The 26,381-nt window shown below is 42.8% G+C and overlaps 1 protein-coding gene across 1 annotated transcript in view; it reads right to left on the bottom strand.

The window, feature by feature from the left end:
• Positions 1-26,179, bottom strand: part of LOC124606349 (homeobox protein HMX3-like) — a 72,439-nt gene extending 46,260 nt beyond the window's left edge. Inside the window, exon 1 of the mRNA XM_047138331.1 lies at positions 26,029-26,179. Within this exon, the coding sequence (XP_046994287.1) occupies positions 26,029-26,179 (151 nt within the window). The remainder of the gene's footprint in view (positions 1-26,028) is intronic.
• Between the last annotated feature and the right edge of the window lie 202 nt (positions 26,180-26,381).

The raw sequence follows: 26,381 nt of genomic DNA, 5'->3' as shown, positions 1-26,381 counted from the left end.
TTTGACTTTCATCAATTGCTTGTAATTTCTAACTTTCTACCTTAATTACATTTACGTGTTGTTGAAGAGAAGTCTAATGAGAAATACAAATTCAAAATACAGAAAAGTAAATAAATGCGAAATGTATAAGTTAGAACTAGTGTTCGCTTCTCACCTGGTATATCATTAAGACCACAATAATCCCTCACTCTATTTTGAGATTTTAATTGCACTTCGTACTGTATATAATCGCGTTAGGCCGTAGTAGCAATAGGTAAAACAAAGTTCAAATTGACAATGACAGTTTCCGTCTCGAAAAATATATTCGTTTAGGAAAGTCAACTTGTACAACGGGTAGATATAATGGAAAACCACTGTGGCACGGTTATTGTCTACGACAAAGCTGTGTACAAATTATGCAGTTAATAAGTACTTAAATAAATTAATAGTCGTGCGGTAGTGTTCTCGCTTCCCACGCCCGGGTTCCCGGGTTCGATTCCCGGCGGGGTCAGGGATTTTCTCTGCCTCGTGATGACTGGGTGTTGTGTGCTGTCCTTAGGTTAGTTAGGTTTAAGTAGTTCTAAGTTCTAGGGGACTGATGACCATAGATGTTAAGTCCCATAGTGCTCAGAGCCATTTAGCCAAATTAATAAGTGAATAAAGTGGTATTTGTAGTAAGATAATACGAAAAGTGGGTCCCTTATTCGTGATTAATAAATTAGTTTCATAAAATGTACGTGCGAAGCTGTTCATCCATGATGTCCTTTTGCAATGATTGATAACAGTCTCTTTTACGTGAAGGTTTTCCACAAACAGTAAGTTATAGTGCAAAATCTGTATGCAGCGTCAGAAGCTGGTTAAAAAACCTTTCTAACGATTTCTCATTTATCCCTGTACGATTAGTATGTGTTGAGAAAAAGGGTTGTTGACTTGAGAAATAATATCTGCGATGATGACATCATGACGTCATCATGGTATCAGCGAGCCGTCTGTGTTGTCGGCGAGACGGCTCCGTAGCGACGGCCGCGGTCTAAGGCGCGCCGGTGTTCCACTTTGCAGGGGACGCGACTCGGCGAGAAGTTGCCACTTCTCCCAGCAGGCCGCGCTAAAGTAGCTGCAGCACTGAGCATACATAATTGCTTCGTCCAGAGAGAGACACACTTTACTCTCTAGAATGCTTGCTCAATATTTCATGGCGGGCAACATCAAACTTTATACTCGCTCGCATCCCCCGACTTACCTGGCGCTGGGCGGTAGGGAGGGGGGGGGCTTTCAGAAGACGGCGCCGCCATTAACCCGAGCCGGGCGGCGATTGGCGGACGCGGGGCGGGCATTTTCATGCAAATTACCCCGCGCTATCAAACTTCCGCGATGACGCGCGGCCGGCGGGCCGCGTCTGCGCCGTGATAGCCGGCGGACACACCCGCCGTCGCCGGCCACCCCACCTCTCCCCACAACTGTGAGAGCTCGACTAATTGACGCTTCTAAATGAAAACTTTTCACCTTAAGCCGTGAAGTTAAACTGTTTATTCTATTCTCTGTCGGTTGTAGACACATTCTTATGGCCACAATCAATCACAATAGATTTCCAAAGCCACACTAGCCTACAGCAGTCTGTCACAAGTAAGCGGAGACTGCGGGTCATTTTCCTACAAGCTTTGGTCAGTTAAGCACCTACACACGTTACCTGTGCATTAGGTGATTTGCATAACTGTCGGGCGTTACCTAATAACGATTGCTTTCTTTACGTATACAGTCAATTTCTTACTAGGTTCACCTTCATCTACATGGCTTCTCTGCAAAGCACCTGGCAGTCGGTTCATCGAACCACCTTCACGATAATTCTCTATTATTCCACTCTCGAACAGCAAGTGGAAAAAAACGAACACCTATATCTTTCTGTGCGACCTCTGATTTGCCTTATTTTATTATGATGATCGTTTTTCACTATGTAGGTCGACGTCAACAAAATTTATTCAAGTTCGGAAATGAAAAATGATGATGGAAGTTTCGTGAGAACATCCAACCACAACGATAAATGCCTTTGTTTTGTCCATGACCACCTGAAATTCTGTATCATGTCGACGACATTCTCTCCCCTATTTATGGATGATACAGAACCTGCTGCCCCTCTCTGAACTTTCTCGATCTACTCTGTAATCCTATCCGGTCTTGGTAGATCTGTTCCAGCCTGGTCGTAGGTTGTGTTCAAAAAATGAACAGCATAGTGACAGAAGTGATGACACTTTCTGCGGGACCTGACCATTACAATGCTCAAGCACGTACAGTGCAAGCTGTTGCTGATTTGCTTAACTGATGGGACTGCTAAGTGCTATACCGCCTACTGCACTCCCATGACTTAAGCCCTCGTGAGTTCAACTCGATTTTTAAACCGAAAGAAACACTTCACGACATTCGCTTCAGAACTGCTACAAATTCGGCGGGCGGTATACCGCGCTGCTCGAACTGTCAACACAACTAGCACTGATGAATATCCTACGGCTTCCACATCACTGGCAACTGGTTGTACACAATGCTGGTGACTACTTTGAAGGTCAGTAAAACTTTTAAACACGTATCTATTCTGTACGAGCTGTAAATAAATAGTTGTCACTATTAAAGTTCCAACCCTCACGTCGGTGTTGGCAGAGCTTACCACACTCAAGGCCTGATTTCATTTATATAGCCAGTAAAGATTCAGATGGCTTAACTACGCTTGAGGAAGGAATTCAAGTAAAATTCGCAAGCATAGTGCAAAAGCACTTGTAGGGTTAGGCTCGAGATTGTTAGTCCGAGTTTGCAATTACCCCATGTTCTGCTAGTCAGTGAAAGAAGACTCCTTATCCTCCAAATAATTATTATTATTCTCCACATCTAATTAATATACACATCTAATTAATACACATCTAATTAATATACAAATGCTGTGGTTATTAAATGTTAATGTAACTTTGAAATTGAAATAATTTGTTAATTTGGCACTCAGCTATTATTGATACCTATGTCATGGCTAGAGGACAAATGTAAGGATGTAGAGACTTATCTCACTAGGGGTAAGATAGATAGTGCCTACAGGAAAATTAAAGAGACCTTTGGAGAAAAGAGAACCACTTGTATGAATATCAAGAGCTCAGATGGAAACCCAGTGCTAAGCAAAGAAGGGAAAGCAGAAAGGTGGAAGGAGTATATAGAGGGTCTATACAAGGGCGATGTACTTGAGGACAATATTATGGAAATGGAAGAGGATGTAGATGAAGATGAATTCGGAGATATGATACTGCGTGAAGAGTTTGACAGAGCACTGAAAGACCTGAGTCGAAACAAGGCCCCGGGAGTAGACAACATTCCATTAGAGTTACTGACAGCCTTGGGAGAGCCAGTCCTGACAAAACTCTACCATCTGGTGAGCAAGATGTACGAGACAGGCGAAATACCCTCAGACTTCAAGAAGAATATAATAATTCCAATCCCAAAGAAAGCAGGTGTTGACTGATGTGAAAATTACCCAACTATCAGTTTAATAAGTCACGGCTGCAAAATACTAACGCGAATTCTTTACAGACGAATGGAAAAACTAGTAGAAGCCTACCTCTGGGAAGATCAGTTTGGATTCCGTAGAAATGTTGGAACACGGGAGGCAATATTGACCCTACGACTCATCTTAGACGCTAGATTAAGGAAAGGCAAACCTACGTTTCTAGCATTTGTAGACTTAGAGAAAGCTTTTGACAATGTTGACTGGAATACTCTCTTTCAAATTCTGAAGGTGGCAGGGGTAAAATACAGGGAGCGAAAAGCTATTTACAATTTGTACAGAAACCAGATGGCAGTTATAAGAGTCTCCCCGATGTTATTATATTGAGCAAGCAGTGAAGGAAACAAAATAAAAATTCGGAGTAGGTATTAAAATCCATGGAGAAGAAATAAAAACTTTGAGGTTCGCCGAAGACATTGTAATTCTGTCAGAGACAGCAAAGGACTTGGAAGAGCAGTTGAACGGAATGGAGCCCGCATCTCGTGGTCGTGCGATAGCGTTCTCGCTTCCCACGCCCGGGTTCCCGGGTTCGATTCCCGGCGGGGTCAGTGATTTTCTCTGCCTCGTGATGGCTGGGTGTTGTGTGCTGTCCTTAGGTTAGTTAGGTTTAAGTAGTTCTAAGTTCTAGGGGACTGATGACCATAGATGTTAAGTCCTATAGTGCTCAGAGCCATTTGCACCATTTTGAACGGAATGGACAGTGTCTTGAAAGGAGAATATAAGATGAACATCAACAAAATCAAAACGAGGATAATGGAATGTAGTCGAATTAAGTCGGGTGATGCTGAGGGAATTAGATTAGGAAATGAGACACTTAAAGTAGTAAAGGAGTTTTGCTATTTGGGGAGCAAAATAACTGATGGTCGAAGTAGAGAGGATATAAAATGTAGACTGGCAATGGCAAGGAAAGCATTTCTGAAGAAGAGAAATTTGTTAACATCGAGTATAGATTTAAGTGTCAGGAAGTCGTTTCTGAAAGTACTTGTATGGAGTGTAGCCATGTATGGAAGTGAAACATGGACGATAAATAGTTTGGACAAGAAGAGAATAGAAGCTTTCGAAATGTGGTGCTACAGAAGAATGCTTAAGATTAGATGGCTAGATCACATAACTAATGAGGAAGTACTGAATAGGATTGGGGAGTAGAGAAGTTTGTGGCACAACTTGACTAGAAGAAGTGATCGGTTGGTAGGACATGTTCTGAGGCATCAAGGGATCACAAATTTAGTATTGGAGGGCAGTGTGGAGGGTAAAAATCGTAGAGGGAGACCAAGAGATGAATACACAAAGCAGATTCAGAAGGACGTAGATTGCAGTAGGTACTGGGAGATGAAGAAGCTTGCACAGGATAGAGTAGCATGGAGGGCTGCATCAAACCAGTCTCAGGACTGAAGACAACAACAACAACAACATGTCATTGTAATTGTCATGGCCTATTATTGCTTATGAGTTATTATGATTCTGAAGTTTTAAATTGACTTAATTGATTAAATCTCTTCTCACAAGTTATTTAGTAGTTAACAGGACCCAAGCAAACTCCTTTTTATTAAATTCATTATTAGTAATAATAATCTTTAGCCGCTGCTGCTGTAAATTGCTGTAAACCACATGGAAAAAGGCAATCACCTAAAGAGATGAGTGCAAAACTTAGGGCCAAAACAGAGACACCGACACACCACAACATATCACGTACTCTAATCCAGTAAATTCCGTTGCACAAGTCAGATTCTGTATCACTTGTAAATTTTTGTTCAAAAACGAGGCCAGATAGCTTAGGTATCATTGTTACACGTTCATTTGTTCCTGTAGTTTTCATATTCAAATACACAGTCAGATAGCTTATCCAAATGTTAGTTTTAAGTTCTTCAAGTAACGGCCTGTTGAGGGCCTAAATGACAATGAAACTGACACTCATACAACACGCATACAGTGTTATGCAGGTTAGTTTCCGTTTACTGATAGCTCAGGTTGTTTATCGAGTACATTTTCACAGACGAACGTAGCAACGCCACAAATTAGTTTCATATACGTTACACATTGGCTGTAGCTACGTTACAATATTCTCTATTTATTTGTCGAGAAGAGCCATCTCCTCGTTTACAGAAATCTTTACCATTATCGACAAACACCACAAAAACTTGTTTTTTGGATATCAAAACCCAGGCGCGGATTCCCAGGCGGCTATGCAAAAAAATGGCTGAAATTTTTGCATTATATTGCTAACATCCCGATCTCGAACAACCGTGAAACTTTTCTTGATATCTTTATTCATTTCCAAGATAGAGAGGTTCGAAGTTACCCTACTTGTACATTTAAAATACGCAAGCAAAGTCCGGCGTGAGGCAAAAACGTAGTTTACGAAGTGACGTAGTACGGAGGAATTTAGGGTAAACTGTCTCCGTTACCATCTTGCAACCCTGTCCCAATGTTGTAGTACTGAAGCACATATAAAATGTCTTTGCAGCAAATCTTATCTGAGATGTGAAATTAGCTTTGCTGACAATATAATTTTTTTTATATGACTTACATACCCTACTGCAGCAGGGAAAAGAAGAGAACCATCGGTAAAAGTTCTTTTCTGATCACAAAAAAATGCTAATATGAACATTTTATATATTTATATAAAAGACTCTTACTGTAAAGTGGGTTACCAGTTGCCTCATTCTACCATCCTCAGTGCCTTTAAAATTTTTCCCAAAAATTTTGGTGTGTGAACGTACCCGCGCTTTTTTATGCTGAGAGAAGAGAAGTCAGTGGCAGTGGCTCATCCAACTTTTGAAGAAACTTTCTAAAGGCTTGATCACGACGAGGCAGCCTAGCATGAGAGAAGACAAAAAGCCGGTACTTGCTGTTACGTTGCCAGCCAATTGTTCGGTTTCCGGCCACTGATCACCGAGTCACAATCGTGACCACACCCAGGGACGCAGATGGCAGCAGGTGCTTCGTTCTTCCTTTGCTGTTTGTTCCACGAACTTCCGGTAGTAAAACTTCGATTCCTTCTCGCAACTGTTTCTTTTTGTACTGTTAGTGTCCCTTCTCGCTGTCACCATACCTCACCGACAGCTGCAACACCTTCATTCTTAACATTACTTGTGTGCATCTGAATCACAAATAAAAATTTTTTCACTGATTATTTCAATTATACATACCCCTCTGCTATCCAGTAATCATTTATACCATTGCGCTTTGTTATTATAATTTACAGCACTTCGAACAAAAGCTCAATCCGTTCTCAATTTATTCTGTTAATCACATCATTTTCCATACTTGCATTCTACATTCAGGTCATTAGTGTCAAAATTTCTTTAAAAGATTGTCGAAAGAGTAAGACATACGTGAACAGTCTGAATGAAATTCAGTTAAAAATCTGTACGGGTAAATGGAGGCCGAAGCAATAATCTAAAAGCACGGAACATCCAAATAGAAGTAATATTACGACCTGCACCGGGAACAGAAGATAGAAAACAGAAACACAGAAATAATTTTTGTAAGGGTATATATTTTCGAAAAGTGTGATTTTTAAACTGTGAAGACCTTGCAGCCATATTTAAAGACAACTAGTTTAACCATATAATGGAAGCAGGGATGAAAGGAAGGTCATAACGCTATGTACAGCATAAGTGAAGACGGTTTTTAAGCAGCAAGATAATGATGTAGGTCGGCACAAGCACAGACATCTATAACCACAACTTTCTAAAGGAGTTTGTATAGACAGAAATGGCAGATATTTGATCGAACCAATAAGTGATGACTGAAATTCGAGTAGAAGACAGAAATCAGTAACGTATAGACTAACTAAGGCAAGAAGCAAACGACAAGGATTCGACCTAATCTGACAGAATTAAATCACAGTGTCATGAGCTGTGGGTGCCATTTTAGAGAATGGCGAAATTTAGCCTGTTTGTTGCGTCCAGAGGCAAACACTAACTATTTCATCTTCCGTCTCTAACCGACACGGATAATCTCTCTGTTACATTAACGCGACATTATAAAAAGGAAAAAATAATCTAAAAGTATCTGAATGTTTCTGTTCATTCACTGAAACCATTTGATACCACTCCTTCGCACGTTATACGGTCTCAGTTTGGAAATACTTTACATATTTGCTTTCTACAGTCAGTACTTCGCCCTATCAACTCAGATCAAGAATGAAGCGCTGAAAAACAGAAAAAATGTATCAATGATACACTTTTCGCTTGTTGTTGATGGATAACACTGTAGATCGCATGAAATAAATGTTCTAATAAACGACATAAGAAGTTGTAAAGGTTTCTAGTTGTTATTTTTATTATTATTTCAGTAAATTCTACGCATTTTCCTTCAATTATCAACTTAGTGAGGTAGTCCTGTGTTTGAGATACTTAAGATGTCTTAAGAAAAAGTGTGGTTCGAACCACATCTGGCCATCTGTATTAAGTCTGCAGTGGATTCCCAAAGCCACCTGAGATGAACGCTTGGAAGGCTCCTTCACCAAGACGATGTGCCATTCCCGACTTCATCCCAGTCCATCTAATCCCGTCTTTAATGACAATGCTAAGGACGGGACCTTACACTCCAAGCTCCCTTCCTTCATTCATTGATACCAGGCAGGAATCTCGAGCGCGCTGTCGTTCTCGGCTTTTATGTACGCTAAAGCTTTGAAGATCCTTTTAGAGTGACAAGACTCTCTGATTCCTTATATGCACGTTTCCCTGGAGTCAACAAACGGGACTAGGTTCATAAACCTCTTCTAGCCTGGTCAGTGCTATATCAGATGCTCAAAACGACAGCTGCTATGTCACGATAGTCCCAATCAATTTGGTTGGTGGCAGATGACAAAATAATTAAATACAAGCATGTTCTGTCACTGTCCCTTCAATATTTTTAAAGGAGGACTCTTAATAGGCATTATTTTCGTACCGTCTACCGATGTTTAAGGTTCTTAACTATGGTTTCTACTTCTGGCAAAGCTAGAGAGGTGTTTGTATCTCACTTCCCATTTCCGTTCTCCTACACTCAGGACAGGGTACCCTACTAATCTCTGGCAACTGTATGCGGTACAAAAATTTTTATGTTGAAATAGTTCAGACAAAGACTGTATGTTTTGAAAAGTTCTATCTGCTTACACGATCGAAAATTACTTGTATGGCTAGTGTAGAAAGTAGAGTTATCACTGTCATTCTTTTAAAAAATTGGGGTTATGGTATTTTATTATCAGAATATTAGATCTGTATGAGACAAATTCAGCGATACAACTCTTTTGTAGATCAGTCAAGATATTACGATGCGAACTTTTGCGCTGTTCTTGCAAGTGATTGATTGCGTTCTGCCCGCGAGTTTATTCCACTCACCACACACTGCCGATAGAGGCGTAAACGCAAAGTATCGCTTGCCTCGTCGTCATAAGTTCCCGTGGTTACTGATAAACTTTCGCGAGGCAGGCCACTCGAACGTCAGGAAAAACAGCACAAAAATTCTCATATTCAATGTAATCTTATTCTCTAACTTAAGTCTACAAAAGAAATACATCACTCAGTTTTTCATAAGCATATTCGCTGTTCTGATGGCAAAAAAAAGAGTTCCATTTTAAAGATGCCAGTAATCATTGTACCGGGTGATAAAAAAGTCAGTATAAATTTGAAAACTGAATAAATCACGGAATAATGTAAATACAGACGTACAAATTGACACACATGCTTGGAATGACATGGGGTTTTATTAGAACCAAAAAAATACAAACGTTCAAAAAATGTCCGACAGATGGCGCTTCATCTGATCAGAAGATAATTAGCATAACAAAGTAAGACAAAGCAAAGACGATGTTCTTTACAGGAAATGCTCAATATGTCCACCATCATTCCTCAACAATAGCTGTAGTCGAGGAATAATGTTGTGAACAGCACTGTAAAGCATGTCCGGAGTTATGGTGAGGCATTGGCGTCGGATGTTGTCTTTCAGCATCCCTAGAGATGTCGGTCGATCACGATATACTTGCGACTTCAGGTAACCCCAAAGCCAATAAACGCACGGACTGAGGTCTGGGGACCTGGGAGGACAAGCATGACGAAAGTGGCGGCTGAGCACACGGTCATCACCACACGGCGCGCGCCAGTGATCTTTCACGCCTCTAGCAATACTTTGTTTTTTTTTTTCTTCTTCTTCTAATAAAACCCCATGTCATTCCAAGCATGTGTGTCAGTCTTTACCTCTCTATCTACATTATTCCGTGGTCTATTAAGATTTCAAATTTATACAGACTTTTTGAGCACCCAGTACTTTCTACAGTGTGCCATGAGAACATTTTGAACTAAAGAACCTTTGTCTCAGTCATAGTTTTGTCGTGTTTGGCATAGTTCTAGCAGACACAAGAGTTTAGTGGGACCTTAATGTAAGTTAAGCGCAGGAGGTTTAGATTTACTTTAAGGTCGATATAAAGATAGGCTGGCTTTCTAGCTACTTCGTGTCTCAACTTCTTTGAATAACAATTACTGAAATTCCGATGCCTGGAGTTAGGCGCTTCCAGCTATAGAGCAGTATAATGCACAGGCGCCCCACTCGTACTGCTCTTTTCAACACACAGAGATCTCTACCGGTCCCTCCAGAGTCAACAGCTTACCCCTCGTCTGTGGGGTGCGAGAGCGGCCGGAATGCCTCGCTGGAGAGCTTCTCAACTCGAGGGCCTCTCGCCGCACTGCAATGCACACCAACGACTAGCTGCTCTGAATGAAGTCCTCTTACCGCAATGTTCACTGATGCGAACATTCGAAGTAAGCTTGAAACCGGGCCGTTGTCTTCCCCGTTCAGACATCTTCCTGTTGATCTATCCGAACGTCCATAGGCAACATTACGCACAGTTTCAGACTGCATCTTCACCTGCCAGACTTAACGCAGTTGGGGTATACACTGGTAAGCCAAAACATCATGACCACTGGCGGCGTTGGTGGCACGTGATGCGCTAGCAAAAGTATGTAAGCGGAGCAGACACGGACGGTAGGCCTATGGAATGCAAATGGGGAAATCCATTGAGATAAGCGACTTTGATTAAGGGCAGATTATCATTACGCAGCGCCTGTAAAGAGTATCTCGAAAATGGCGAAGCAGGTAGAGTGTTAACTTACTACTGTCGTGAGCATCTATGGAAAGAGGTAGAAGGACAGTGAGACTACCACAAGGCGCTAAACGGTTGGACGTCCACGACTCTTCACAGAGCGTGGGTTCAAATGGCTCTGAGCACTATGGGACTTGACATCTGAGGTCATCAGTCCCCTAGAACTTAGAACTATTTAAACCAAACTAACCTAAGGACATCACACACATCCATGCCCGAGGCAGGATTCGAACCTGCGACCTTAGCGGTCGTGCGGTTACAGACTGAAGCGCCTAGAACCGCTCGGCCACACCGGCCGGCCCAGAGCGTGGGATTCGGAGGATCTGTAAAGTAGGATAGTAGGTGGTCTGTGACATTTGTGCCGAAAGAGCACAATGCTGGCGCACGCACAAATGTTTCGGAGCACACTGCTCATCATATATTGTTGAGCGTGGAGCTCGGCAGCAGACCACGCCTACATGTGTTCACATGTTGACCCAACGACATCGTCAATTACGATTGCAGTGAGCACGGGACCATCGGAATTCGACCGTCGATCAATGGAAACGTGTCGGCTCTTCGGGTGAATCACGTTTCTGCTGTACTACACTCCTGGAAATTGAAATAAGAACACCGTGAATTCATTGTCCCAGGAAGGGGAAACTTTATTGACACATTCCTGGGGTCAGATACATCACATGATCACACTGACAGAACCACAGGCACATACACACAGGCAACAGAGCATGCACAATGTCGGCACTAGTACAGTGTATATCCACCTTTCGCAGCAATGCAGGCTGCTATTCTCCCATGGAGACGATCGTAGAGATGCTGGATGTAGTCCTGTGGAACGGCTTGCCATGCCATTTCCACCTGGCGCCTCAGTTGGACCAGCGTTCGTGCTGGACGTGCAGACCGCGTGAGACGACGCTTCATCCAGTCCCAAACATGCTCAATGGGGGACAGATCCGGAGATCTTGCTGGCCAGGGTAGTTGACTTACACCTTCTAGAGCACGTTGGGTGGCACGGGATACATGCGGACGTGCATTGTCCTGTTGGAACAGCAAGTTCCCTTGCCGGTCTAGGAATGGTAGAACGATGGGTTCGATGACGGTTTGGATGTACCGTGCACTATTCAGTGTCCCCTCGACGATCACCAGTGGTGTACGGCCAGTGTAGGAGATCGCTCCCCACACCATGATGGCGGGTGTTGGCCCTGTGTGCCTCGGTCGTATGCAGTCCTGATTGTGGCGCTCACCTGCACGGCGCCAAACACGCATACGACCATCATTGGCACCAAGGCAGAAGCGACTCTCATCGCTGAAGACGACACGTCTCCATTCGTCCCTCCATTCACGCCTGTCGCGACACCACTGGAGGCGGGCTGCACGATGTTGGGGCGTGAGCGGAAGACGGCCTAACGGTGTGCGGGACCGTAGCCCAGCTTCATGGAGACGGTTGCGAATGGTCCTCGCCGATACCCCAGGAGCAACAGTGTCCCTAATTTGCTGGGAAGTGGCGGTGCGGTCCCCTACGGCACTGCGTAGGATCCTACGGTCTTGGCGTGCATCCGTGCGTCGCTGCGGTCCGGTCCCAGGTCGACGGGCACGTGCACCTTCCGCCGACCACTGGCGACAACATCGATGTACTGTGGAGACCTCACGCCCCACGTGTTGAGCAATTCGGCGGTACGTCCACCCGGCCTCCCGCATGCCCACTATACGCCCTCGCTCAAAGTCCGTCAACTGCACATACGGTTCACGTCCACGCTGTCGCGGCATGCTACCAGTGTTAAAGACTGCGATGGAGCTCCGTATGCCACGGCAAACTGGCTGACACTGACGGCGGCGGTGCACAAATGCTACGCAGCTAGCGCCATTCGACGGCCAACACCGCGGTTCCTGGTGTGTCCGCTGTGCCGTGCGTGTGATCATTGCTTGTACAGCCCTCTCGCAGTGTCCGGAGCAAGTATGGTGGGTCTGACACACCGGTGTCAATGTGTTCTTTTTTCCATTTCCAGGAGTGTATATCGATGGTTGTCCCCACAAACGCCGTCATCGAGGTGAGCGGCAGCTCGAAACGTGCAGCGCGCCACGGCCGCAGGCTAGTGGGAGCAGTGTGGAAGACATTCTTCCGCGCTTACATGGGACATGTGATAGTACCCAAAGACACGGTGACAGCTGCGATCAGCAGTATCTCTTCATGCTTGATGTCTTCTCCGACGGCGATGTCGTATTTTAGCAGTGTAATTGTCCGTGTCTCGGGGCCAGAATCGTGTTGTAATGGTTTAAGAAGCGTTATAGCGCATTGGTGCTTTCGCGACCGAATTCGCCTAACCCTATGGAACCCATCTGAGTCGCTATCGGGTGCAATCACCACGTACACGAATCAGTGGCCCGTTATTTACGTGAATTACACGACCTTTGCGCAGACATTTAATACTACGAGGTGCGGCTAGAAAAAAACCGGACTGATGCTGGAAAAAAACATTTATTTACAATTATTTACAATTTCATGTTATCTCCTTCAATGTACTCTCCTCCTCGGTCTCTACACCGCTCCATACGAATTTTCCACTGTTCATAGCAATGCTGCAGATCATTTTCGGTAAGTCCATACATTACTTCCGTGGCTTTTTCTTTTACTGCTTCAACAGTCTCAAATCTAGTTCCTTTCAAAGCTGACTTGACTTTAGGGAAAAGAAAAAAGTCACAGGGGGCCAAATCAGGTGAGTAGGGTGGATGATCTAAGATGGGAATGTTGTGTTTTGCCAAAAACGTCTTCACTGACAACGCACTGTGAGCTGGGGCATTGTCTTGGTGAAGGATCCATGACTTTTTTCTCCACAAATCGTTCCGTTTTCTCCGTACTCGCTCACGTAGGGTAGCCAGGACGCTAATGTAGTAATGCTGATTCACTGTTTGTCCCTCTGGTACCCAATCAATGTGCACAATCCCTTTGATGTCAAAAAAAAAAAAAATCATCATTGCTTTGAATTTCGATTTTGACATTCGTGCTTTTTTTTGTCGTGGAGAACCAGAAGTTTTCCAATGCATCGATTGGCGTTTAGTTTCGGGGTCGTAAGTAAAAAACCACGATTCATCGCAAGTAATAACATTTTGTAAGAAGGTGGGATCACTTTCAATGTTTTCCAGGATGTCAGAACAAATCATTCTTCGGCGTTCCTTCTGTTCAATTGTGAGACACTTTGGAACCATTTTTGAACACACTTTGTTCATGTTGAAACTTTCATGAAGAATCTGCCTAACACTTTCCTTGTCAACTCCTGTTAACTCAGACACTGCTCTGATTATCTTGTCGAACAAGTTTACCGATTTTTTCAATGTTTGCATCAGTTTTTGCTGACAATGGTCTGCCAGTGCGAGTGTCATCACTGGTGTCTTCGCGGCCATCTTTAAATCGTTTAAACCACTCAAACACTTGTGTTCGCGATAAACAATCATCGCCGTACACTTATTGTAACATTACAAACGTTTCACTTGCAGATTTTCCTAGTTTGAAACAAAATTTGATATTAACACGCTGTTCTTTCTGTACACTCAACATTTTCCGACGCACAGACAAAACGTCAACTACTTAAAACAGACGCCACGGGCAGACTGAGTGCAGGAGGCAGATGAAACTCGAGCAGTAGGCGGAGCGAGAGTCACGTGACAGGCTACGCGACTTTCAGCCTTATTGCATTCGTTTTATTGTTTCACCAGGACTAGTCCGGTTTTTTTCTAGCCACACCTCGTACATACCTCCATAAACCTACCAACAAACTGTCCGATCACTGATACGCAGAATCAGTGATGTATTTCATTCCAAAGGCGGTCAAACAAGCTATTAAGCAGTGCCCATAGAGTTTTGACTGTTCAGTGTAAACAATGAATTGCGAGGGTCAAATCAAAACAAAGCCTCCACCTGCGTAGCTCGTGTTTCAGTAGGAACATCTCAATAAATCAAACGCATAAATAATGCTTAGAATTTTTTTCTTTCATTACCGATATTCACTTTTTCAATCTCCAGACTGTTGGCTACACTTCTGCCAACTATGGGCAATTTTTCTGGAGCTGTCACGGAAGAAGTCGTCATTCCTTCCGCTGCTAAAGTGCGCGTCATTTATGACGGCGGCCGAGTTTAGGTTCGTTCTGCGCACCTGACGTCACAAAACACAGCCAGACAATGAACAGAGAACGACGTTGCCAGAGCTCGACTGCAGTGCAGAACATGGACGAGTGTCTTCAGTTTTAGAAACGTTCAGTAATAAATAAAGTAATTGAACAAAAGCAATGTCTTGATAGCAAACCTTCTTTTATATGAAGTTTGGAAAAAGCATTTTTATACCAATTCCTTCACATTCTATTAATTAATTAAACCAAACAAGCAATAAACCTCCTAATTCAGGCGATAGCAAAGAAAAGTGTTTGTATCATTCTCACTAACCACTTTTTCGCAATAAAGAACAGCAGTAATTGTTTACCTCCTATTGTACTTCGACGAAACGCGAGTAATTCATAGTCATACCAACAGTGTTTGTCGGTATTTTGCGCGATATTTTAAAGTCCTCTGGGAGATGTATTGAATGACGAGTTGGGTAAGTGTAATGGTTAAAGTAGAACACTTGAATGACGAGCTGCGTTAGCGTAATGGTTAAAGTGAATGGCTGCTATGCGAAAGGTTCTGAGCACAGGCGAGCAGTGCAATGATGACAAAATTCGCGCACATCGCGGAATGCGGGGAGCACGTCTCTGTAGCAGCGAAAGGGTTAATACGGCCGTGGTGGCTTTACTTCATAAACTGCGCGCTCCCCCCTAAACGTAAGTTTGCGAACTATACTATGGCGCTGCTTCTCTTGGCGCGTACAACTGGCAACGCAGCAATCTCCCGTGTCTGGGCGGGCATGCGCGAACCGCCAAGATAACGCAATTGAACTATAGCCTCTCACACTTCATTATATGCGTAGTGATGTCCCCGCAGACTTTCCTTAAACTATCGGGAACACATGCAAGTCAGACGGAGCCAAATTTGTGCGGTTTTATGGGGATATGCGGAATACGGTTACGTGTTCTCTCTGAGTGACACGTTGATCATCCTGAATTAGTCTGTCAACGTTTTGCTTATTCAAATAAGTGGTTGTTGTCACGGAGCGTTCCGTCCCCTCCTCTGCATCTATAACCGTAATGGATCAACGACACCTAGTGCTCCAATCAACAGAATCATCATAAACGGCTTACACTGTCAGATGAATTCCCTTTGGAGTGACACCTTGTATTGTCAATAATTAAATGACAGCAAGTTGTTGAAATCGTACTGACCGAAAGTCTCAACTGAGTTCAATCCCTTACACTGTAACTGCACACCCGTACACTGCTAAGGCTTCCCGCCAACTGGAGCTGTAGGGGAGAGTCTACGAAATACCTGCTGCATAGCACTGCTGCCATCTGTTGTGGAGTTACGAAGGTAAACGCTTCGCTTTTCATTAAATCCTCGTACAAGTTCCCGTAATTAAGGAGATAAGTTTACATTCGTGCGACGTTCACTGCTGAAAAGCTCATCTGCGACGTAGCTAACGTTTGTTCTTCTTACTTTGTCCTAGTATGTGTTTCAACATCCTTTTGTTTCTGAACATTGAGGTAATTATACGGTCCAAAGCGGTTAGCGCAGTACCCATACGACCAAAAAAATATACACATGACTACCGGCACTGCTAGTGACTAGTTGCTACCATAAGAAATATACTTATGTAGCTATAAAGAAGTGATTAAATTATTTCTGAATTCAATGAAACTCTGCTCTGAAATGAATAAATCCAAAATGATTTCCCGAAGCTACTGTAGGATTCCTCTTAACAGCTCATGTTCTGTGTCGTGTTTTGAATTCGAAAAGAACGCTACGTAGCCAAGTTAGCCAGATGAAAATTCTTAAATACTCCTATACTTCAGTCCTTTTTCAATTTCATGCTGTTCTGTTCTCTCTCTAAAAATTATCTGTATATGATATTCTGCAATTTGAAATGTCTTTTGCTACATTTTTTCAAAAATAATTCTTCCTTAAAACATTTATGTTTACAAATATGCTATAGGCAACAGTACAGCCTATAACAAATTTTGCAAAAAATTATATTGATCTATTTTGAATCTCTTTGGATCGAAAACGTGCTCTACTAAGACAAGTCAGTAAATATATCCATGGTCTTAGTCACATGCTAGAGGGGGCATAATAACTACGTGAAAATTTCTTTCATAATTTGTTTTTACGTTTGTTTTTACGCGTAGCAAAATCATTCTGTTTTCTTCGACACATTGAAAGAAATGCACTTTCCAAGAAATTATGTTAATTTTTGTTTTCATATTATATACTTACTTCTTGGTGTAGCGGTTCACGTAACAAGCTAATCGTGCTGATCAAAGTGTCGTCACTACTTCTCTACACCCATCTCTCGCGTCTAAACGCCTCAGCTCGTGTCCAAAAGTTTGTTCCGTCTTTCTTAAGATCTCTGTCATCGGAGTATGATGAATGCACACGGCCTGTAGGAGCTTCGGTGATTTTATTAACAACGTTTCTCGAACCATATTTTCTAACTTTCAATGACTTCTGCGCCCTTTAAGGTCAATGCATATGAAACTGTTCCGTCTTACTACTCGACGCCTCTTTCTCGAATTGTTTTAATCAGCTTCCCCAGCTCTCCGAGTTATCGTTTTCAGAGAACAAAACAGTAACAACAAAAATTACAGTGTAAGGGTGTTGTAAGTCATGGCCTGTCAGCATATACTTTGTCTTTAGTTCACTTCAATATCGATCGTAATGCCACGTGCCTTGTCAATTACGTCCAGAAGGAACTGTTAATGTTGTATTCGGATAGTTTGCTCATCAGTTCCTTTTCAAGTATCTTGCCATTTTGTCTAGTTATTAGTACGAAACCAAAAGCTGTGACTCATGTTCGTAGCGAATGCAGGATTTACTGAAATAATGAGGTAAAATTACGCTTCTTGGCAGGGTGTACATTAGTGGCTGAATGTGATGATTATTTATGCAGTGTAGTGACATATATGTGTTGTTAAGGACGATTATGGAAATGAGACGGAGTAAGAGGAAAAAATCGGTGTCACGGTCCACTCATTGTCAGATGGCATCAAGGGGACCACCCAGCTCAGCGGCCGCACTCAGCTGACGTACCAGTGTAAATAGTGTACCAGGCTCTCTCTCAGTCACTAACATTTAGCTCCATACTTCTTACTCAGTTTTCTGGTCAGCCTGTGCACTTCCAATTCCCCTCCTCCTTTCAAACCACCACTCCCGACGTAAATTCCTCGCTCACTAGGGTTCAGATTAATTACTTCCTAATGGAATAAAATATTAAGAGCGTTTGTCATCTAAATCAGCAACAGGGTAGGGTAATTTTGCATATATTAATTTTTTTAATGAGTTGATATAATGCAACCACACTAACAACAAACGATAAGTTCAGAGAACGCCGATGGTTTCTGCGCATTTTATTAGAGATACGGTGATGATGCCGTTTGAAAGTGTGATCATCCTTTATTGCAGACGTGCCTGAAGATGGTGAATTGTATCACCGAAATCGGTTGCAATTAAATAAAATTAATATACACAAAGCCGGTGGTATTACTGTTGCGACACACAGCTGTGCTGTCTCATTATCCATTAGAAGACGGATGTGTGAAAACAAAGTTTTAAGTAGTCAGGTGCAGTACGTCGATCTCTTTGCTTCATTTGTGCTGTGGAAGTGTTGTCCAAACATCGGCGGTTGCTGAGTACGTTACCGGGTTACAGTCTAGTAAATTAATTAATTATCTTAGAATTAGCTATTCTCTGTCCTTGTCGATGTTGAAAAGTGTGCAGAATGTTTCTCACTTCGGAAGTAACCCACAGAGGCAGGGCACTCTGTAAGCTCCCATTCCATTTCCTCGCTATACTACAGTACATTTAATTTGAAGACAATCGGATCTCTAGAACGGAAACAACTTAGAAACAGATTACACCAGGTAAAATGATTAAATCTAATACGTATTGCTCATGACGTGCCTGTCATTAATTGGCACCCAAAATTAACAGCTAATGATGGGAAGGATCCGCTGCAGTAAAAGACGATGTCCATTATTCAATTAGTTTATGAGTGATTTTAGATTTACCCGTCGAAGGAAGACTTTGAATATTTCACGATTATTCAGCTGCGGTGGGGCGTTCATAACGCGCCTTCTGGGTAAGGCCACCCGGCGAAAGAATTCCCCCCCCCCCCCCCTCCCGCCAAAAAAAAAAAGACGCTCTTAGTTTTATATCTTCAAACGACAGAACACACCTATATGCTTTTCATTCACACGATATAATTCACAAATCAGTGCATTTATCCAGAGAAGCTACAGTTCGTTCCTGTTAGTTCACTAATGTTCATAAGTATCTTAAGGTTATTCGAAGTGCCAGCATCAACACTAAGACCGTCCTCAAACAGACAAGGTAACTAACACCGGGACGTGGACGAGACAGCGCCGTCTGCATACTGGACAGCTGGTTAACGTGCTATGCGCTCCCACCGCTCTTCAGCGGCATTCGTCGGGTTTATTAGGCTCTTAAAACACCCATTATTTACGAAAACGGACACGTGTAAACTGTTACGCTAACAGAGTTAGCGTGACAAGATATCTTGCATCTTGCCGGTAAATACCTTCTTCAATGATGGCGGGCAGCTTCGAAAAAATCTTCTCTTCGATTCAAATGAAATTACGATACGAATCTCGATCTTGAAGTCTTTGTGATGAAGTGCGTTATTCCACTGTGTTGGTAGTCAATGCAGTATCGAGAATGTACATGTAATGCGCACGCAAACTGAGACTATACACGGATGAAAATTCGATTAGCTTAACAAATAATTTATATATATATAGAAATTAAGAAATATATATATATATATATATATATATATATATATATATATATATATATATAAATTAAGAAATAATTTTATATATATAGAAATTATTTGTTAAGCTAATCGAATTTTTATCCGTGTATAGTCTCAGCTTGCGCGCGCAACCCCTGTACATTCTCGATGCTGCATTGACTACCAACACTGAAATAACGTACTTCATCAAAAAGACATTCCAGCCGTTGGTCTTTGCAGCAAGAACTGCAGCAGATATACACACATCAAAAAATGTTTTGCATCACCTCGGTTCCGAGAGTCCCGGAACCTGTACAAAATGGTTGAAATGGCTCTAGGCACTAAGGGACCTAACATCTGAGGTCATCAGTCTCCTAGACTTACAACTACTTAAACCTAACTAACCTAAGGACATCACACACACCAGTGCCCGAGGCAGGATTCGAACCTGCGACCGCCGGACTAAAGCACCTGTTCTAATTAAACCTTTATGTATCAAGTAATATGTAGTTCGATAAAACTACATCAATTTTCTGTCTTAACTTTCACGTGTCCATTGTTGACGGCTCTACGATCAGACGTCAATGCAACCGATCTGAAATTTTAACTCGATGTCACTGCTCGTTCCGTGCGCTTGCTACTACCAGCGTTGTCGGCGCAACACGACGATGTCGCAGCCGCCAGAAAAAGCAACTGAAAAAAAACCAAGGCAGGGCTCATTGACTAGCGCTTGCTACGTTAAACATTAGTCTACAAGTAGTTAAAGACACTCTGTTCTTACAAATAATGTAATAATTAAGTTATTCGTGACATTTGGTTGTAAGAGAATCTCGAGATACTTCCGTTTTCGCCTTCGTAATTACTCAGATGACTTCGTTAGTCTCCAGAGAAGCACACGATGTTTTCGACAAAGATAATTAGAGGTGAGGCGAGGGTGGCGCGGTTTACTTGGGGCGGCGCGTGCAGGGGCCTCAGTACTCTCCCGGCTAAAGCTGCTTGTGGTAAAGCTGCAACATGCGAGAGTTTACAGCAACGTACTAAAAGGATTCCAGCGTTCGAGAAACCGTAACAGTGCCGCTAATGGGCGAAAGCGCTGAAAATAAGTGGAGCTCCACAACTCCTTCTAAAAGATTTCGCAAACAAGATATTTGCTAAAGGTATTTTGCTGGGGATAATGTTTAAAAGAAGACTTAGGACTGACCCTTTTTTCTGCTTCTTATGTAATTACGGTCCTCGTTTCTCCTCTTGACTGTCAGTTTCCTTTAGAGTTTACGCGGAAGCCTAACAGCGACGTTGACAGCTTCGGCTGCGGCCTGTAGGGCCACCGAAAATGAAAAAATGTGGAGGACTGCCGGAACCAAAAGGTCTGGCACGTAGCCCTACTCTCTCCGCTACTGGGACATGAGAAATCGCAAGTACCCCATCTTTTATTCCACAGAATGCTGGACAAAAAGTTCGGCGTGGCTGCTGGGTGACATAACGAGTAGTTTTAGCCTTCAGGTGTTGTAGCCTGTATTAAAAAGAAGTTCCATCTGTTGCAGTTACAAATGCAAGATAACAGATTTTATATAAAATAAACTGAACGTACTGTTAATGCGGCAAATACTATGCAAACTCATCTATTAATCTGTGTTCATAGCCGTTTCCTCCTCGCCAGTCAGTCTCGCTGATATAGCAACCCATGAACAGAATATGTTTCTGATGTAGAGGTTATTATACATTAGAAAGCATTTACCAGACACTGTCTCGAACCGCAAATTAAATTATAAGAACACTTAGTGCGTGGTACAACTAAAATTAATCTCTTTCATTAAGTCTACAGTTATTTTTAGAGTTTTTTAGCTCATTAAGAAGTAAAATCTCTCGTTCACGACGTAGTGCAGAATACATTTTCCTTGTTCTGCACATCGCTAACACAGATATAAAACAGTCCATAATAAAGAACAACACTTCATATAAACAAGAAATCTATTTCACATAAAATTCTTTGTCAATGAGAATAACCTACACACCTTTTGAAGAGGATCCAAAATTCTGATTACCATCGCCAGAGCGCTGATAGTTGCGTGCTAGAGAGCTGGAGCGCTCGAGCCGAGGTAGCTACTTAATATATAGCTATGCATCGATACGATTTCCAGAGAATGTAAAAGAAAGCTCAAATATTTGATAGGTGTTCTGTATTACTACCCCTCAGTCACGTGGACAACATCTAGGAGGTAATTCAGGTAGCGTCATACATTGTGAAGCAAGTCAGCAATAACAGACGCGGGTGCTTTAGAAATGCCCATTGTGAGTTGTGGAATTGTTTTCGGCAAAGAAGGCACTCACACATGGCGTTTTTCATAAGCACATAAAAAGAAATCTATGGGTGTCAGGTCTAGATATTTGAATGACCAAGAGTAGTAAACAGCGTCGTGATACACCATACGACACGACTGATCTTGTAGTTTGGAAGACGTTCACTCACAAATTGCAAATGATGTTATTTTCAGTTTCATTTTGAGAACACGCCAAACGGTTATTTGTGGCGTTTGCAGTTTCTTTCTTCACGCTTCCGGTGCCATCTGCGAATGTTGCTGGCATTTGGAGCTGGTTGTTTGTATAGCTTGCGAAATCTCAGCACCATGATGACAGAAAGACGGTTCTGAAATTCTTTCACGCAAAATGCCTTCTGTGCTGGATCCGCCATTTTAACTTACGACACGGAACTTATGAGTTACGCATCATGGCGCATAGTTCCAGGTCGACACGTAAGTAATAGTAACCTCTCAAACAATTGTGAGTAGGACCAAACAGAACTTTCAATTTACGAAGCTCGCGCTCTAAAATCTTGTTTCCTACCTAACAATAAGAGAATATCGAAAGAAGGCGTAACAGTAACAGTTACATACACGGTAACATATTTTCGTTTAGCGCCATTAGACACCACTTCAACGAATTTCTGGGAGCCCTTTTTGCAACCCAAAAGCATTTCATTCTTTCTCTGGCCTACTGCCTTCTGGTGAGTGTGGAAACTCTTAAAGCTGTTGAGTGGACACATGTAGTTTTATTCGTTAGCGGCTTTTTAAATTGAATTTCTGGGACGTGCCCATACAGCCATTTCAACAATGGAAAGACGATTTGACAATGTGCTTTCATTAGGGTCAAGCCGTAACCTGCACGAAGTTACAAAGGCATAGACTTGTCGTGTGCCGCCATGAAGGTGCTTTTTGTCAGTTATTACGATACGAAGGTAGGAACAACACAACACACAGTCCCCGAGCGGAGAAAATCTCCGAGTCGGCGGACAACTGAACCCAGACCCCTTCGGTTAGCAATCTGCCTCGGGCATGGATGTGTGTGATGTCCTTAGGTTAGTTAGGTTTAAGTAGTTCTAAGTTCTAGGGGACTGATGACCTAAGATGTTAAGTCCCTTTGTGCTCAGAGCCATTTGAACCATTTGAACACCAATATATTGGATCATATCTTTAAATAAAAATGACATACTTTTGTTTTAAATTACTTTTCCAATGAAACGTCAGTATTCACAATAAATTTAAAAAAAAAAGTTCAAATGTGTGTGAAACTGCTAAGTCATCAGTCCCTAAGCTTACACACTACTTAATCTAAATGATCCTAAGGACAAACACACACACCCATGCCCGAGGGAGGACTCGAACCTCCTCCGGGATCAACCGCAAGGTCCATGACTGCAACGCCTGAGACCGCTCGGCTAATCCCGGGTGGCAATAAATTAAAATTTAGTACAAAAATGTGGAACATCAAATAGCAGAAAAATATCTTTTTGTGCTAGAGACTGAACAGTATAACAATAATAATAATAATATTGTTATTATTATTGTTTTTATTATTATTACACGTACAAGGTGCGTGTGAAAAGTTATGAGACTGACAACACTTTGAGCGATCTGGCAACGCTGTGTTGTTCTACTTGAGTAAACCGGTGTGTTCATCCCCCTGAGATGCTGAATGGCGTTTCAGCTCCGTACAGTCATAACATGGTTTTTGAGTGCGCCAACAGTGGAACGGTGTTGTTTTTTTTGTGTTATGAGAACGGAATAGCGGAGTTTAGAGCAACGTTATGCCATCAAGTTTTATGTTAAACTTTGGGAATTTCGTATATGTTCGTATACTGTTTTCTCGAAGGAAATCGGTAGTCCCACTTTTCCAGCCTTTCTTCTCTCTTACGGGACCTTAATTTACTGCAGTTTCTGTACTGCCTGAAAGTGCGGAGAGATCACCAGCGAATCCAGACAGTCAATATCTAAGCCTTTGGTTTCCCTACTTAGCCTGATGTGTTTATGATGCGCATGGATCTTCAACTCTTTTTTTTTTCTGCCGACTGTGTTTAATAGTATGTTGAACAGTAGTGTTCAGCGAGTCGCAGTCAAATGAAAACCGTACACGCGCCACAACGGGAATATGGAACGAATCCATTTAAAAGCAATCACCACACGCGTTAAGACATTTATAGCACTGGGAGTCGAGTTAATCAGTTCTTTTTTCGAAGAACGCGGTCAGCCACTGTCGGGTCCACTTCCTCGTCCGACTGAAATCGACGACCACGCATGTCTTTCTCGAGGTCGCCAAAGACGTGAGAACCATACGATGAGAGATCTGGCTGTATAGGGGGGTTCGTCAGTGTTTCCCCACCAAATCGCTGAAGCGTAGCCTTCGTCCGATTGGCTGTGTGGGGGCGGGCGTTATCGTGCATCGGGGGGATTGAGTCCGACAACATCCCCAGGGGTTTTGACTTTATGGCACGTCTCAGTTTCTACAAAGCGTCTTCGTAGCACTGTACACTGATAGTGGTTCCACGCTCGAGCAACTCGGCGAGTAGAGGAAGCGTTCTGCTGCAGAGTAACGACCCCCTTACCCCCCCCCCCCCCCTAATGCCAAGCCAATTGGTTTGGAAAACACTGCAACATACTCTGTACAGCCTGGATCTTTCACCGCGGGATTTTTCACTTCTTTGGCGACCTCAGGAATGACACGTGTGGGTGTGGTTTCAATGGGACGAGGAAGAGCAAGAGTGGGTGCGTTTGTGGATCCGTCAGCGTCCGACCGCATTCTGAGAAACACAAATTGATATTTTCGTCTCCCAGTAGGATAAATCCCTTGATGCGTGTGGTTATCATTTTTGAACGGAACCGTTCCCCGATCCCGTTATGGCGAGTGCTTGGTTTTCGTCTGGCTGCCTCTTCTAAATAATTAACATTATTTATTTATTTATTTTCGTTACAGCCGTCTATGGGCTACGTTTACACAACTTCCCTCACTTTCCAAAGTTCTCTTCCTTCCTCTTTCGCCAATACTCCTTCATCCGTTGGCTCACTCGTGCACGTTCATCTGCCGAGCATACTCTGCTCTTCCTCGTTTTCTCCTCGAAGAAATCCTTCACCTCCGCAACCTTTTCCTAAAAATCTGCCTGTTCACAATTTCTTCTGCCGTGATCCCGCATTTTTCTAGATCCCAGTGCACTTCTTTCACCCATGGAACTTGTGTCTTCCTGTTCTCCTGGAAGAGAAGAATCTTGTTGGAGAGCCTCTCTTTTAATGTCCATATAAAGACAGTCTTCTTTTCTTTATTGTGGTGGTGATATTTTCAAATCATTGATAAAGTTCTTGATTTGATATTAGGGGGAATGTAAATTCATTAGATATTTTTCTAGGACCAAGATTTTTTCTAAGGAATTTCCTTTCTTTCTTTTCCAAGTGTGTAAGTCCCTTTTTGGCTATTGTCTCCGGTGCACGTAAACATTCAGCTTTGACGACTGTGCTGTAGTGTTCGAATTTAGCCTGGTATGAGAGTGATTTAGATTTGTATGTATTGTGACACAATCTGATTGCTATTTCCATTTTTCTTGCCCGTTCTTCAATTTCTGCATTTTCATTGTTGTTTGGAGTCAAAATCTCTCATAGGTACTCGAACTTCTGAACTCTTTTGATGTCGCCATACTTGGTCCTCATTGTCCAGACTGGATCACTGGCATTTATGTTCATATATTGTGTCTTCTCAAAAGATATTTGCAATCCTGCTTTCAATGCTGATTTCTTAGTTGCAATTTGCAGATTCTCTGCAAAAAACACTATATCATCTACAAACGCGTAGGATTCAAATAATTAGCATTATTGATACATTTTTTTATTTATCAAAACGGCATTTAGCATGTCTGTATCAAATCTTTATTTTCAAACGACCAGTAATTAACAAGAAAAACGTTGTTTTTATTAAAATTATATTTTAGTATTACTTAATTAATATTTTAATTTGTCAGGCAATATGAAATTTAAATAAAAGTAAAAAAAAAGTTCTTGTGGCTAAGGTTCGAACTAGTAGTTTTACCAGAGCTCGGAAATATTTTAATCGGCAAAGGTAATTTCTTCGAGATTTTGTTTTTAAGTAAGACGAAAATCGAAGAAGGCCAATCCGTAAGATCTTCTTCTTAGATCTGACCTGTCGGCCGTGGGACTGGTAGTGTTTTGCCGTGTGCCCAAGGCCGTCCTCAAGCACGTGGAAAACGTTTCAAACATTTGTACCGCGGCCGCCATCAGAAGGCGGCAGTTTCGCGTTGGCGGCGGCGTTCGCCGGCGGCGTTGGCTGGGTAAGCTGCTCTGCGGTAATCGCGGCCGACAGCGCGGCGCTGACGGGGGAATACGCGGCAAGGCGATCCGCGCGCTCAGCCGACATCTTCCTCCCGCGGCCACCGCCCCCACCGCCCCCGCACTACTCTCCGTCGCCATCGACTTCCCCCGCGCCCTAATCGCTTCAACTTGCCGAGAGGCGCCATCAAAGTGCCACTGCTGCTCTTCCTAAGCCTGTCCCTTTTTAAGTTTCTTAACCGGTTCTCCGCCCGCAAAGTGTCTCCGGCCTGTCGTCCTCGCCGCATCGA

The sequence above is a fragment of the Schistocerca americana genome, chromosome 3, assembly GCF_021461395.2.
Source record: "Schistocerca americana isolate TAMUIC-IGC-003095 chromosome 3, iqSchAmer2.1, whole genome shotgun sequence".
NCBI classification, from domain to species: domain Eukaryota; kingdom Metazoa; phylum Arthropoda; class Insecta; order Orthoptera; family Acrididae; genus Schistocerca; species Schistocerca americana.
Note: the sequence above shows the minus strand (reverse complement) of the source record. Positions and strands in the feature narration are given on the sequence as shown.